General features: G+C 53.9%; 1 protein-coding gene across 2 annotated transcripts; it reads left to right on the plus strand.

The window, feature by feature from the left end:
* The first annotated feature begins 134 nt into the window (after positions 1–134).
* On the plus strand, positions 135–14,357 carry DEXI (Dexi homolog). 2 transcript variants are annotated; one of them, XM_058570059.1, is made up of 3 exons: positions 895–1,040; positions 11,571–11,906; positions 13,691–14,357. In XM_058570059.1, the coding sequence occupies exons 1-3, from the start codon at positions 960–962 to the stop codon at positions 13,877–13,879; spliced, it is 606 nt and encodes a 201-aa protein (XP_058426042.1). In that variant the 5' UTR covers positions 895–959; the 3' UTR covers positions 13,880–14,357. The 2 variants fall into 2 exon arrangements, with proteins under 2 accessions (XP_058426041.1, XP_058426042.1); XM_058570058.1 differs by lacking the exon at positions 11,571–11,906 and having other exon boundaries at positions 135–1,040.
* The last annotated feature ends 1,818 nt before the right edge of the window (positions 14,358–16,175 follow it).

The raw sequence follows: 16,175 nt of genomic DNA on the forward strand, positions 1-16,175 counted from the left end.
GCGGTAGCCGCCCCCGGATGGCTCGGGCCAATGAGCGCGGGCGTTGAGCGGGCCAATGAGCGCGGGCGGGGGGCGGGGGGCCAATGGGCGCGCGGCCGCTCGGGAGGCGGGGCTCGGAACGCGACCAGGAGGGCGACGCGGCGGCCGCAGCCATGGGCGCAGCGACTGCGGTGGTGTGGAGGGGTCTCGAGGAACGGCCGGGCCGGGCTGGGGACACGGCCGCCGGCACTGGCCCTCGACGCTGAGCCGCGGTGGGCTCCCCGCCGGCGCCGCGAGGGCCCGTGAGTGCGAGCGGGGCGCATCGGAGGAGCCGGGCAGCGGCTCACCACCTTAGCGGGGCCCGCCTGGCCGCCGGGCGGATCGAGAGGGCCGTGTGGGCACATCTGGGGGTGCGGAGACCCCGCCAGGCGCGTTTAGGGGGCGGGGCGTGTCCGCAGGGGCCGCCGCCCATCCCCGGGGGGCACCGCCGGGGCCCAGCGCCGCCTGGGTCGAGCCAGGGGCGCCCCTGGATGGCTGAGCTGCCGTCTCGCCGGCCGGCCGGGCGCCGCAGCGGCTGAGCTCGCTGGGATCGCCGGGCCGCCGCCGCCCTCGCTGCCCCCTGCATGCTCGGCGCCCGGGTCGCGGCCCACCTGGACGCGCTGGGCCCCCTGGTCCCCTACGTGCCGCCGCCGCTGCTGCCCTCTATGTTCTTCGTGGGCCTGTTCTTCGTCAATGTGCTGATCCTGTACTACGCCTTCCTCATGGAGTACATCGTCCTCAACGTGGGCCTCGTCTTCCTGCCCGAGGACATGGACCAGGCGCTCGTGGACCTCGGCGTGCTCTCCGACCCCGGCTCGGTCCTCTACGACGCCGACTCGGAGCTCGACGTCTTCGATGGTTACTTGGACTAGGCTTGGCTGCCGTCCCCTCCCCACCCCCCAGCGACCCGCAGCCCTCCATCCGGACCAGCCGCCCGGATCATGCCGCCGCTTCTGGTTGGAGGCACCGTCTGGCCAGGGATGGAACCCCCAGGACGAGGCCCTCTCCAGTCTCCCAGGCCTGTGAGTGCCCTCTCTGCGCGGGATGAGGGCGGGTTGGGGCCCTGGCGAGGAAGAGGGAGACATCCCCAGGCTAGACACACACCCCTCCCCCAAGCGTCTGATTTCTGGGTCCACCATCTCCGGGTCTATTTGGATGCTAAAAATGGCCAGGCTCCTCTGGGTCCCTTAGTTAGGGCTGGAAAGCTTCCCCCAGCGAAGGTGACAGCTGTTGAAGAGGGGAAGGGAGTCATGGCCTAAGTGGTGTTTGGGGTAGCCATGGTATCCACTGTCACCACTTCTGGAAAAAGCCTTTGTGCCCAAATCCATTTGAGGCAGAGCTGTCAGTTCCTCCCCCTGACCTCAGCCTGGCTTGATGGTGACCTCGGCCTTTTGGGGATTCTCACTAGTTCTGGAAGGGTGAAGACTTGGAGTGTCAGAAGAGGTAGGGAGCCAGGCACTGATCACCTTGTCCTGTGGCCCCTTGGGGGACTGGGTGGGGACTGAGAGCAAGGGCTCCCAGCCGAGGCTGTGAGAGGAGAGACCTCCTTCGGCAAAGAACGCTGTACTTCCTTTTGGCCTGGCGTTTGCTGCTATCTGGGAGTCGGGTTTCAGGATGCCCCTGGTTAGCAGTTCTGCATCTTGAATCTGCAGGGGCTGCCAGTTTTGCAGGCTGCTGGGGGTTGGTGCCGGGGCTGGCCTTGCTGCAGTGTTTGCAAGGCCTCAAGGGATTCTCGGGCCAGCAGAAGGGACCACAAGTCATTGCACTGAGGTGTTCACGTCCTGCCTCTGGGCTGCGACCAGGAAGCTGTGTGTCCAGCCTGACCTTGTGTGTTAGTGGGAAGGAAATAAAGGTCTAGGAAGGAGAAAGACCTGGCCAAAGTCACACCGCCAGGAAGAAAGGCCGCTGGACTGGAGGAGAGAGACAGAGACAGGCAGGCTGTCTGGTCTGGTGAGGGTTCGTGGGGCATGTGGGAACTCCTTGGCTGGAGCCCCTCAGCTGAACGGTGCTGGAGTGTCACCAGGCACAGGGCCCGAGTGGCAATGGAGGGGGGATACTGAGGTGGTGGGCAAAGGCTCCTTTTGGAAAACAGACACTAATGCCACTCACCCCAAGCAGGCTGAGTTAACCTCTCTCCTCTGTTGCCTGTCGCAGCGGAGATGACCACAGTCAGAGGGTGATGCAGGGTGGGGCCGGATCTACTGGCAGTAGTGCTTGGGCCTGGGGGCTCCCCTGAGGGGTTGACAGTGAGATTTCTTTGAAGGAAGCTTCATTTTAGCTCAGCAAGACCTCAAGCAAGAGTCAGGTGCCAGGTGGAGCATGTGTCAGCTGCTCTGCGTGCCTGCTCCGTCTGCCTGTCTGCCTTCCGTCCATCCATCCATCCATCCATCCATCCATTGATTGATCTGTTGTTGTTGTTTTTTTTTTCTTTGAGGAAGATCAGCCCTGAGCTAACATCCGTTGCCAATCCTTCTCTTTTTGCTGAGGAAGATTGGCCCTGGGCTAACATCTGTGCCCATTTTCCTCTACTTTATATGGGACGCCGCCACAGCATGGCTTGATGAGCGGTGCGTAGGTCCATGACTGGAATCCGAACCCCGGGCCGCCGAAGCAGAGCGCGTGCACTTAACCGCTACTCCACCAGGCCAGCCCCCCGATCTGTTGTTTTATTGAACAGATGTTTACTGAATACCTGCACTGCCTGCTGTGTGAACACAGTGAACAAGACAGATTCAGCCCCGGCCCTCCTGGCACTTGGTGAGAAAGATAAGCAGGTTCCCAAGCAAAATGATCAGATTTTTTTTGAGAGCTACGAAGGCATGGGAGAAGTACGTGGAAGAAGGACATGGGCGTCCCCTGTTGTGTTCACTGCTGTTTCCTCAGCACTTAGAACAGCACCAGGCGTCTCATAGATGCTCAATAAATGTCTGTGGAGTGAGTGAAACGGAAGAGGAGAGATGGGCTGCTTCAGATGGGGGATCAGAGAAGGCTTCTCTGGGGAGATGACACGTTTGAGCTGAGCCCTGAATTGATAGGAGGAGCCAGACATGAAGATCTGGAGAAGAGCAGTCCAGGCAGGGGAACCACTCGTGCCAAGGCCCCGGGGCAGGAGAGAGTTGGTTCTTCCAGCCCCGGAGAGGAGGCCAGTGTGGCTGGAGAGTGGCTTCAGGAAAGGTCAGTGGGGTGGGCAGGGCCCAGGGAGGCCACAGCCGTGAGCAATGCGAAGCCCTCAGAAAGTTTTAGGCAGGGAATGACACAATTCCAATTCACATTTTGCAAATTGACTGTGGCAATTGTGGGCATAGTGGGCTATAGGGCAAATGTGGACGCAGGGAGGCCTGTTAGGAGCTGTTCAGTTGCTCAGGCCAGAGGTGACGGAGACTTGGATGAGCCAAAGTTAGTGAAGATAGAGAAACACGAACAGACCAAGAACATCTTTGGAAGGCGGAACCTATGGGATTGAAAACCAGTTCTGAGTATTGATCATATACCACACCTGGTTCTAGGCCCTTTGCATATTCACTCCTTCAGTCATTCGACAAATGTTAACCCTGCCTGCTCTTGTGCCACGTCTGTGCTAGGCCCTGGGCATCCCAGGATGAATCCCTGCCCTCAGGCCAAGCGCCTGACTTTCAGACAGTGTAACTCGGTGAAGAATGTCTTATTTTGTCTCTTAACCACATCAACAGAAACACTTCCTCTTCCAAATGAAAACATTGGCATACTCTGAACCAGAAACTGAAGCCCAAATGCTTCGACATACGTTGCAGCAAACGTTTGAGCAGAAATACCAGGAAGTGTGTCTCAGTGACACCCTTGCAAAGCTTTCAGAGTGACAGGGCCTGACCCTGGGCCGAGGGGAGCTGGGCTGTGGGAAAAGCTCGTCCTGGAGAAATGCTGGAAGCCATGCACAGCATTCCTTCTTTCCCACTCCCAAATCCAAGCTAGGGTGGCCGTGGCCCCGAGGACAGGGGAAGCCCAGACTCCGGCGGGGAGGGGTTGCTGGGAGCAGGAAAAGCCTTTGATAAAGATTAAAGATGACCTGGCTGTACCTGGCCCCCCTTTCCATAAACAGAGGAACGCCAGTAGTCAGATCTTGCTCTTTCTTGCTCCTTCTCTCGTGGATTCGATGTCATGTTACATACAAGCCAGTCCAGGGAACACCACTAAGGGGACAGGCATGCCAGGCAGTGGGACCAGGGTGGATTCAAGACGAAAGATGCATGCACTTTTGCGCCCTCTCTTTCTCTTTCCTTCTTCTCTTGTGTGTGTACCCCCATAATTCAGTTCCTCACACATTTGTTGAGCACCTGTTTAAGGAGGCAGGCTTAGCAAGGACCTGAGATTCAGATGACCTGGGTTCAAATCTAGCTGTGACCTTGGATTTTTTTTTTTTTTTTTTGTGAGGAGATCAGCCCTGCACTAACATCTGCCAATCCTCCTCTTTTTTTGCTGAGGAAGACTGGCTCTGGGCTAACCTCCGTGCCCATCTTCCTCCACTTTATATGGGACGCCGCCACAGCATGGCTTGCGAAGCGGTGCCTTGGTGTGCGCCCGGGGTTCCGAACCGGCGAACCCCAGGCCGCCGCAGCGGAGCCCGCACACTTAACCACTTGCGCCACTGGGCTGGCCCCCTAGCTGTGACCTTGGGCTTGCTGCGTACCTCCCTGTGCGTCAGACTCCTCTTCTTTGAAGCAGGGATGATGAAAATCTACCTCGTGGTAAGGATTATATGAGATATATGTAACACTGGTAGATCTTCCTGTGCACAGTAAGTGATATATTAAAATGAACCGCTATTATTGTTGTCAGATATAATGGGAAGCGTGTACCCTCGGCCCTTGCCAATGTGTAAACTGGCACATACGCTCATGCATGAATATTTATACCCCAAGAGGAGCAAAAGAGGCCTGGCTGCCTGAGTGTTGGGTAGGTCCAGGTCTAGACTCCTGGGACAGGCTTCCCATGCTGCCTTCCTGGCCCAGGACCCTCAGGAGACCTTTTTCACTGCCCTGTGGTCTCCAGAGGCCACCAGAGCTGGAGCTGGGAGAGCCGTGGCTCTGCAGTTTTCCTAGAATGTTAATCTTTGCCCGGGAGTGGGGAGTCAGGAGCACCCTCCTTCCCAGGAGAGAGGGCCGCTGCGGCTGGCCTGAGCCGAGAGACTTCTCCCGTCCCAGCAGTGCCCATGTGGAGGCAGCTCAGCTGGTTGATTTGTTCTGGTTGCTGATGAAAGCGGCTGGCACCTGCCAGCCCTCCCTTGGCTCAGAGGGAGGGCTGAGAGAGAGGAGCTTCTCTGGACTGGAAATGGAGAGAGTGTGGCTGCCAGAGTCAGTGTGGCCTAGTGGAGCTCAGATTTGGAGCTAAGGGTAACCAGACCCATCGGTCTACTTATTATGGGGTTTCCCAGGCTTCAGTCTCCCAACTGGGTGCACAGCTGCTCCTTCCTGATCTACCTGCCCTGGTCCCTCTGTGCCAGTCAGTGGCCTGTGCCATCAGCAGAACAGCCAGGCTGGGCATATCACTGCCCTGCTTAGACACCCAAACCTTCCTCGGGGGCACAGGTACGATAGATTGAGGTCATGGGACATCCTACAGGCAGCCGGTAGAGCTCCAGGCAGGGGGCAGGGGAACCAGGTAGGGGTCTGTGGCTGTTATCCGGGCAAGAGACAGGTGATGGTGGCGAGGGGAGGCAGGTACACCTCCAGGCCTGGCTGACTCTCCAGCTCTGTCCTGACAAGAGGCTCACCTGGAAGGGTGCTGGCCACAGGTGCATCAGTGCTGGCTGCCCCTTTGGACAGGAGAAGACCCCAGTATGTGTCTCCAGACAGCTGAGATGCTGGGGGTCCCACTCCCTTGTCCCTGCATTATGCAAACTGGAGAATTCATCCAAGGGACACCCTACAGCCCTGGTGTCTGTTTTTACTGAACTAAGAAATTAAGGGCTCCTGTCAATGTGACCATTCGTATTCCTGGTTTATCTGCTATCTTTCCCCCTGGGACTTCTGAAAACATATATGGGACTTCTGAAAACACAGTCTGCTTTTGAGAAACCAAAATCACAATAAAAGAGACAAACATCATTCTCCCCATCTCACAAATAAAGAAACTGAGGCCCAGAAAAGGGGAGCGAGGGGCCAGGGGAACAGAGCTAAGACAGCCGAACCTCCTAATCCAGTTCTGAGGGTGGGGTCGGGGGGCTCCAGGGAGGGGCTCTCAGCCCCTATCCTTGGATTACCACTCACGGCTCTGCCAGGCCTGCCTCATAGGCACTCTCGCTCCTTTTTTTCTGAGTTTTTGTAAAAAACTTTATTTTGAAATAATTTCACAGTTATACAAAAGTTGCAAGAAGATTACAAAGAATTCCCAAAAACCCTTCATTCAGTTTCACCAATTGCACCAATTAACTTTTTGCCACATTTGCTCATGTGTGCAGCACGTGCCCACTCTGTGTCTGTATGTACATGTATGTATACACATGTATATACATGTAAAATTATTTTTCCGAACCATCTGTAAATGGATTGCAGACATTATGCTCCTTTACTCCTAAATATTTCAGTGTGTATTTCCTTAGAACAAGGACATTCCACTTATCTAACCACAGTGCGGTTGTCAAAATCAGCAAATTTAACATTGATAAAATCTTAATGACCAGTCTGATCTATGACTTTATTCAGATTTCAGCATTTGTCCCAGTCGTGTCCTTTCACCATAAGAAGGAGGGGAGCTGAGGTCCAGGATCCAGTCCCACATCACCCTTTGCATCAGTTGTCATGTCTCTTGTGCCTTCTTCAGTCTGGAACAGTTCCTCAGTCTGTCTGTCTTTCATGACATCGACATTTTTGAAGAGTACAAGTCTGTTATTTTGTAGAATGTCTCAGTTTGGGTTTGTCTGATGTTTACTCTGAGATTAGGTTCAGATGATGTACCTTTTGCAGTAATACCAGAGAAGTGAGCGCATGGTGTCAGGGGACACGTAACGTCTCTCTGCCCCGTTACTGGTGCCGTTAATCTCGATCACTCGGTGAAGGTGGCGTCTGTCGGTCTCTCCGCTGCAAAGTTACTATCTCTCCCTTTATAACTTACAGTTTACAATGAAATACACTGGGTTTAGTGTTTCATCTTTAAAAAATCTACCTTTTTATGTGAATTTATTTTTAAAAGAATGTTTATGTCACTGGAAAAGAACACCAGCCTCGCTTGGCACGGATTAAAAAGAGTAAGTGCCAACGTCATTAACTTCTGGCCAAACACTACAGCCACCTAATGGCGCAGGGCCTCAGACCTGCTCTTTGTTAAAAAGGGAGATTAGCAACTGTCAGGGGATAAAGATATAGCAGCACCGAAGTGGAACTTGCTCCCCAAAGTAATCATAAGGATTGACCGAGAACCAAAAAGCAAATTGCTTGCTCGTCACGTGTGACTTGGTGTTATTTAAGGCCATCTCCATGTTCCCCCCAAAATTGTTGCTTAAAGGCTTTGCAATCAGACAGATTTGGGTTTAAATCCCAGCTTCACCAACACCTTGGACAAGAGACTTGACCTCCTCGAACCTCAGTTTCTTTCTCTGTAGAATGGGGATGATAGTAGTACCTGCTGAAGGGCTCGGGCACATTCGATGAGATGCTGAAGGACGCGTAGTCCTCAATAAATGATCTGTCAGTGTTGACAGTGTGTCAGACCCAGAGGAGGCTCAGCCCAGGAAGCCTTCCCCTTTCCTCAGGTGCCCTTCCTTTTCTTGGGGGCCAGTTACCAAGGAGGATGTGTCTGTGTGAGCAGCCTTTGAAGCAGCCCAAGGGTGGTGATAACTGGTGCCCTCACAGCTGTCATCCCCTGCCCTAAGTCTGGTTCCAGTTCCGGTCACCTCCGGAAGGGGAAGGCTCCATTCCTGGGATTCCTTCCTGGCAGGGCACTTGGCTGGGGGGTTAAAAATAACTGCTTCTCCACATGAAAAGATGTTCAACTTCACTAATTATTAGGGAAATGGAAATCAAAACCACAATGAGATATCACCTCACACCCATCAGAGTGGCTATTATTAAAAAGACAAGAAATATCAAGTGTTGGAGAGGATGTAGAGAAAAGGGAACCCTCATACACTGCTGCTGGGAATATAAATTTGTGCAGCCACTGTGGAAAACAGTAAGGTGATGCCTCAAAAAATTAAAAATAGAATTACACTATGATCCAGTTATTCCACTTCTAGATATTTATCCAAAGATCACAACAACACTAGTTGGAAAAGACATGTACCCCTATGTTCACTGCAGCAATATTCACAATAGCCAAGACTTGGAAACAACCTAAGTGTCCACTGACAGATGAATGAATCAAGATGTGGTATATATATATACAGTGGAATACTACTCAGCCATACAAAAAAGACAAAATCATGCCATTTGCGACAACATGGATGGACCTTGAGGGTATTGTGCTAAGTGAAATAAGTCAGAGAAAGACAAATACCATATGTTTTCACTCACACGTGGAAGATAAAGAAACAAACAAACATAGATACAGAGAACAGCTTGATGGTTACCAGAGGGGGAGGGGTGGAAAGGGGTAAAGGGGCATATATGTATGGTGATGGATGTAAAATAGACTTTTGCTGGTGACCATATGCAGTCTATACAGAAGCTGAAATGTAATGATGCACACCTGAAATTTACACAATGTTATAAACCAGTGTGACCTCCATAAAAAGATAAATAACGCCTCCCCCACGTCTCCATCACTTCCCCTGACCGTCACCCTGTGAAGGGCAGGGCTCATTAGCTCCATTTTGGAGGGAAGGGAACAGGCTTGGGGGGTTCAGTGACTCACCGCAGGGGCCCAGCTATGAGGTGGCTGAGTTGGGCCTCCTAGCCACAATCCCAGTGCTTCCTGAGCAAGGTCCTCTGCCATCAGTGTCCCCGGGAGGCAGTGAATACACCGAAGCAGCGCGACCAGGCTCTCAGTGCCCTGCCACCTCTTGGGCACTTGGTACTTTTCCCTTGTCACCAGGCCCAGGCTCACTTTTGCAGGCCGGCGGTGTCTGGCTGGAATTAATGGTTTCATTTTATCATATTTATTTTTAGCATCGCCTTCTGTTTATGACAAATAATACCGTTTTTTCATAATAGTCGCATAAAGGTTCCTTTTAAAATTTTGGAGTTAAAAAGGTGCGTTGATTTAAAATATTACTACTATTTAAATACTTAAATAGTCTGGGTGGTTCTTGGATGTGGCAAGACATGTGAGGGTGCTGGGTAAAGGGTGTCTTTCAGAAGGCCTCACAGAGTCTTGGGCACTGACCAAATGGAGACATATTCTGGACCAAGAATCTTCACAAGACCCACAGCTGATGCACGTGGACAGCCCACAGATAGACCAGAGTCCAAGGCTGAGAAACTGCACGGGACACTGGCCTCCATCAGGGACACAGACCCAGGCAGTCGGGCAGCCTCTCCTTTCCCGTCCCTGTCCGGCCACGCACTTGTCAACTAGACCAGGCGGAGGCCCTTGTGTCACACAGCCCATCACTGAGACCACAGTGGAGACGCTGGGCAAATGGTATTGGGGTGGCGCCTGTCTCAGCCACTTTGGTTGGTTGTTGGGTACATGGAGGAAGAGGAACAAGCAGTGGGTCTCCAGCTGGGAGGGTCTTGGGAGAAGAAGAGGGCCGCCCCTTTCAGAAGGCCCCCAGCACTGCCCGGGCCCTCTGCCCCTGTGTTTTCTACCTGAGAACAAGTGAGGGCAGGGAGGGGAGGAGCCACCAGGTACTGATGCCTCGTGTGTGCTGGGAACTGCAGACATTCCACCCACACAATTCCATATCATCCTCACAACAAACAACCCGATGAGGTAAGCATTGTCTTCGTTTCAGATGAGGAAACAGGCCCAGAGAGATGAGGTGACTTGCCTGGCGTCTCACAGCTAGGACGGGGCAGAGCCAGAATGACCCCAGATAGGCCAATTCCAGAGCTCGCCCTGGCTGCCCCAGAGGAGAGTGACAACGGGACGGCTGAGCTGCAAAGAGGGCTCTCCCTTTTCAGCGTGGCCAGAGCATCCCCACCAGCGCCCGCAAGGCACAAGGGCCGTTTCCTCGCTCAAGCCAAATCCCAAACCAGGCAGCTTCTCCGCAGAGGTATTGAGCTGAGACATTGCTTCTAAAAATGGATCAAGTGCCCAATTGTCATTCTTATGACAGAAAGGAGTCAGCTGGCCACTCCCTCTGTCCAGCTTGGAGGAATGAAACCTTTCATGGAATGAATGGTTACAGTTTCAGAAAGAAAGAAAAAGAAGCCAGCGGCTAATGAACTGTCTGTCATGCTCTAATGATGTGAGAAGGTTGGAGAACCCGCTGCGTTGAATTCTGTAAGCTGCAGCTCCGAGATGCTGTCCACCTGGGGCTTTTGATGCCTTGGAGGAAAAAGACGCACCTAAGATGCTGAGAGGAATTAAGACTTTGGAGTCAGACTGCGGAGGTTCAAATCCTGGCTCTACCCTTTACAAGCTGTGTGGCCCTGTATGGCACAATTTACTAATCTTTCTGAGCCCCATCTGAAATTCAGGCTTGATGGTCCTGCTTGGCCCCACCTCCTGCAGTTGTTTTGAGGGATAAATGAGCTAAGACATGAGTTAAAGCAGTTAGTACAAGGGGAGCATAGAGTACTTGATAAATGTTGGCTGTTGTCAAGATTCTCCTTCAGGCTTTGCTGTGAGGCCAGACTTGCAGGTGAAAGGAACAGGGGATTGATCTTTAACAGCCAAAGTGGGTGACACAGATGAGAGGTCCCAGGACGTCCTCCAGCCACAGATACATCTCTGTCTTCTACTTGCTGTGTGACTTAGCACCAGTCACCGCCCTCTCTGGGCCCCTTCATTCTCTGTGGAGTGAGTGGGACCCACTGGGGTCTCCCAAACCTCATATGATAACTGTCAAGAGTTTTTGCTTTAATCTGCCTGTTGCCTGAACTATTATGTACATGGTCTTTTCTTTAAACCGGCTCTCTGTATAAAGTGGAATTAGTGTTCTGAAAAGAGAGGAACTTTATATTACTATCAGAAATGGAAAACTGGCATCACGTGCCATAAATAGAAGGTGAGTCTACAGACAAACACGGTGAAAACAGAAGAGCATTGGTGAATTCCACTGGCGGCAGCACCTGTGAGAGGCGCCCCCGCCAGGCGGACTCCTATCTGGCTCTCAGCGCTGTTTGTAGTCACGAGGATCGGGAGAGGAGTGAGTCTCTGTCCATGGGATTCGGGTTCCTCAACACCTCGTCCACACAAGTCTGCAGTGGGCTCAGGTGTGACCCCTACCGTGGAGCCCTGCGGTGAGCCCTGGCCAGGGGGAATTGGTGCATAATTCTGCTCCAGGTTCCTGGACCCCAGGGCTCTCAGGAGCACCACCACTGACCCCAGAGGGAACCCTGAAGCTTCCTTGGAGGAGGGCGGTTAGCAGAAGGTGACTCCTGTCTGGATAGGAGGGGGACCCTTAAATGCCTTTCTAGAGGGCCATGTTCTCTGATGCTCTGGCTGCAGCCTCAGCGTCCCCTCCCTGCTGCCAGGTCCAGTGGGAGGACATGAGGACTTGCCTGTATCATCACTGGGAGCCCAGGAAGGTGTCTCAGCAGTGGAAGGCCGTGTTCCCAGCTGGCCTCCAGAAGGTGCATCTGGCAGAGGACACAAGAAACCTGGCTGATAGGCTCCTGCTCACCTCTCCAGCCGTGTCTCCCCCATGGCCGCCCTCCACCCCCTGCCCCCACCCCTCACCAAACTGCAGGAGGGTCCAGGACCTGCCATGCCCTCGTCACCAACCCTCCCTCTACGTGGCCTGCCCTTCTTGCACAGCCTTCCCCAGACTCTGGGCTCCATTCAATTCCTGTGCGTCCTCCTGTTGTCAGGTATATCACTTCGGGCTGAAATTGCTCACTAGATTATGTGTCAAAGGCAGGGGCTCATCATGGGGTCCCCAGTGCTCAGCTTGACCTGGCACACAGGAAGTATGAGATTATGTAGTGTTTAAAATCTCCAGTGGGACAAAACCCTGGAGAGCTGAGCATCCTTAGACAAGTTACTTACCCTCTCTGAACCTTAGTGTCTTCATCTGTAAAATGGAATCATAATCCTATGTAACTCCTGGGGTTAGGATGGTTGAATGAAATAACCTGTGTAATGCTCCATCTCAGGCGTGCTCTCCTGGGAGCAGACACTGGGACAAAGTTTCAAGTGCAAGTCATTTATTTACAAGGTGATCCCAGGAACTACTGCTGGGGAGTGGGACAGTGAGAGGGAGGGAAGGTGTCACTGAGTAGGTCACCACTGTGGCTCTGGGCTCAGTCCTGCTCAGGAACTCTGGGAGCCAGTGTCGATGGAGAGTATGCCTCAGAGCCCGAGCTGCGGGAGCCGGGGTATTGATCCACTGCCTTTCTGGCTATCACTGGTCAGAAGCCGGCTATGGGGAGACGTTAGCTCTGCCTGCACTTGCAGCCCAGGGGCCAGGCAGAGAAAGGCCTCGGGCAGAGGCAGGTCCCTGCAGACGGAAGCCGCCAGGTCAGCGTGCCCCAGAAGGGTGAGTGAGGGAATGGGACGAGGCACCCACACCTCTACCTTGGGCTCCTGGCACATAGTAGAAGTTCAGGAAGTGGTGGCTTCCCTGACTGTGATCTTTTCCATCACTGTCACTAGTCTAGTGCCAGCTCTGCGTGTCACAGCTGTGCAACTTTAGGCAGGTCACTTGGCTTCTCTGAACCGTAGGGAGCTACATGGGTCTCAGTGGAAGCAGTTCTGCACCCTCTGGTAGCCCTTGGAAATGGGGCAAGGGGGCATTCTTAGTTGTCACAGTGCCTGGGAGTGCTACTGGCGTGTTGTCAGCGCCAGGGACGCTGCTAAACATTCTCCAGTGCCCAGGACAGCCCCACTCGGAGAATTGTCCTGCCCCCAATGTCAATAGCACCCTGATGAACAATGTTGTGTGTGTAACATGTAAGTTTTATTTGATGCTCAAAGACATTTGCAGAAGGAGTAGTCTGAGCTGGCAAAGATGAGGGTCAGACCAGGGCAGGAGGGTGGCATGGGAATAAAGAGGCTGCAGAGACACTGGCACCCAGCTGGACACGGAGAGAAGGGAACAGGAAGTGGGACCAGCCGAGGGGCCAGGCAGTGGGATGATGCCATGTCCTGGGAGGACGAGCCAAGTGGGGCTGCTGAGTACCTTGGCTGTGGCCACAGCCTTCCTGTAGGCTGCGAAGCATTTTCTGGGCAATGTGCGAGGTGCTGCCAAGCCCTGCCGACTGCCCAGACCATGCTCAGCTGCCCGGAGCTCACGTCAGCCAGCAGCCCTGGGTGAGCCCCAAGCAGGCTGCCCTCTTTCCAGGTACCAGGATCCCCGTCTCCCTCCCAATAATGGACTGTCGTTCTCGCCCATGTGAAATTGCACCGGTTCTCCAGCCCAGGGTCCTTAGGAATCAGGCAAATTCGTTAAAAAGAGTTATTAATAAAAATTATAGGAAAACACTCACAGCCTGAGTCTGGGGCTTCTGGTGGTTCCTGAGTGTGGGGGATGGAGGAAGGCTTCCCTGCCGCACCTGGAGCCTCCTGAGACCTGGTGGGGGGGTCGAGATCCCCCACGAATGGGTGGCAGGGCGGAGCTTCCATGCTGGTAATGCCCCTTTTTCCTTCTTGTCAGGCCTGCTCCCCTCATAAGCTCCGTGCCAACAGAGAGGTTCCCGTCCAGACCCAGGACGGTGGGATGGAGAGACTGAGACTGAGGGCCGAGGTGGGTAAGGCATCTGTCCCTGCCCGAGGGGGACGGCAGGGCGTCCGGAGATCTCAGCCGCCCGCAGCGTTGCACAGATGGCCTTGCCTTGGCTTCTGACCTTTCGCGATTGCGATGGATGTTTACAGGAACGCACCCCAAGTCTGTCTCCCGGCTCTTCACCCCCGACCGCACCTGCTTCCCCCACTTAACCTTTGGAGAGGACACTTCACACCCGGGACACACGCAAAAGCCACTTCCAGCTGTCTGTTGCCGGCAGAGCCCGAAGCCCGGCTGGGTCTGGCCCCAGGCTGGCCTTAGATGCAGCGACTGTTCTGGGAGTGACTCAGGAGGAAAGGAAGCTGAGGGACGTGTCGGGGGCTGAGTGTGGGGTTTCGACTTATTCATTTCAAGTTGCTTGTTCTTCATCAAGTTGCAGAACTGACACATAGTGCCGGGAGAGGGCCGCCACGTTGCTCCTCTGGCCGCAAATATTTTTTGAAACTGTGAGTGGTATGAATACTTGACTTCGATACACCTGTACAAGCAATACTTAGGAGGCTGACTTCCTTCAATTAAAAAATATATGCAACTCCAATCCTGGGGCCCTGCCTTTTTTTTCTCTGAGGTTCGGGAAAAGAGCCCTCACGCAGAACCTCACGGTTGACAAAGGGCATTAGAGTCGGGGCCTCCGCAGTTGGAGGCCCAGAGGGGTTTGGAGAGTTCACTCAGCTGGGCTGGCGCAGGGGTCCCAGAGGCCCCCTCCTAGCTTCCGCAAGCCTGACAAGCCAGGGCTGGCCTTTGGGGTGTGGGAGGAAGGCCTGTGGCCATGCTGGAAAGCGGGCCCAAGTCCCAGAGAAGTTGGAGGTGTGGTACGCCCGGTGCTGGGCACACGGAGACCTCCCTCAAGATGAGGGGTGCGTGAGTGAGGGGAGGCACGCAGGAGTGAGTGAAACCGGCTCCACTTCAGTTTCGAGAGAAAAAGGCAGTAATTCTCTCCAGTTGTAGAGCACTGGATGCTTTTCAAAGCACCTTCCCGTACACACCTCCTTAACCAAGTGCTGATGATGAGTCCCGTTCTCCAGGTGAGGAGACAGGTGGGGGCGTAAAGGGCCGGCGGGACTCGAGAAAAGACCATCGCAGCACCGCGTGTCCTCATGTGAGCCTAAGGGGGGGGGGGGGACACTCGGAAATGTGAACAGAAGCAGACGCTCTAGAGGCCCGAGGAGAAAGGTGAGCGTGAGCAGGGAGACATTGTCGTTGGGAGAGGCCCGAGGGGAAAGGTGGGGGTTTAAAGATGCTTGGACTTGAAATCCACTAAAGGGGGAATCATGCATCGCCAGGCGGCGTGACCCCAGGTGTCAGATGCCCGGACCCCTCTGGGCATTGCTTCTCCCGCCCCACAATTCTAGCATACTGGGCTTGTGCCCGCCGAGAGACCCTCCAGAGAAGTCAGAAGTCGAGTCTGCATCTTGACTCCCTCCTTTATAGGGGTACGACCTTAGGCAAGTCACATCTTCTGTGAAATGGGGACAGTAATTTACTCTCCTCATGAGATGACTTTGTGTTGGTTACAAAGGTGCCCCTCTGGGCCGAGATGGCTCCACACCAGGACTGACAGCTTGGTAAGCAGAGCCCAGACTGGATTACAACCCCCAACTGCCCCCTTGTCCAGGTGCCTTTGTGCAGTGCACAGACTGCCCCACCACACCCAACAGCCCTACCCCGAGATTTTTAAATTTTACTAAAATTAGCAAGACTTACCAGAGCATCTTATTCACCACTGTGTACTCAGTTCATATTTGTGGAACAAGTATAGCAAAGGGGTAAGGATTATTCGTTCATTCCACAGACATTTACTGAGCACATACTATGTATAGGCGCCTTGCTGGGTGCAGAGAGCACAGCAGTGAGCTGAGCAGACAGGTTACTGCCCTCCCGGAGCTCACACCCTGGGACAAGAGCAGACGACACAACACACACGCAGGAAGAAGAGAAACTAGCGACAGGGTTGGAGAGTGGGGGGGAAGGGGCGTCTGTGTTTGATAGGGTGGTCTGGTAGACCTTCCTGGGGAGCTCTCCTTCACACTGAGTCCTGAAGGATGAGAAGAAGTCGGCCACGTGAAGAGCTGGGAAGAACATGCCAGGGAGAGGCAAGAAAGAAACACCTATTCATAGGCAGTAAGGACAGCTAACACGTATCAAGCCACATGCCACGCCCTTGTTCTGTGTGTTAGCTTCTTGAATCTCCACGTAACCCCACGAAGAAGGTCCTATGCCTGTGCCCATTTTACAGATGAGGAGACCAAGGCACAGAGAAGTAATTTGCACAAGTGGTGAGCTGGACTCCAAGCCCACGCCGTCTAGCTCTGGAGTCTGTGCTGCTGACCTAGACTATGAGTAGGGGGCTTGGCAT

The sequence above is a fragment of the Diceros bicornis genome, chromosome 26, assembly GCF_020826845.1.
Source record: "Diceros bicornis minor isolate mBicDic1 chromosome 26, mDicBic1.mat.cur, whole genome shotgun sequence".
Lineage (NCBI taxonomy): Eukaryota > Metazoa > Chordata > Mammalia > Perissodactyla > Rhinocerotidae > Diceros > Diceros bicornis.

Coding starts and splice junctions, on each gene's coding strand:
- DEXI (XM_058570059.1), top strand. CDS start 960: ATGCCGCCGCTTCTGGTTGGAGGCACCGTCTGGCCAGGGATGGAACCC. Junction 1,041..11,570: donor CTCTCCAGTCTCCCAGGCCT/GTGAGTGCCCTC, acceptor CCCTGCTGCCAG/GTCCAGTGGGAGGACATGAG. Junction 11,907..13,690: donor GTGCGTCCTCCTGTTGTCAG/GTATATCACTTC, acceptor CCTTCTTGTCAG/GCCTGCTCCCCTCATAAGCT.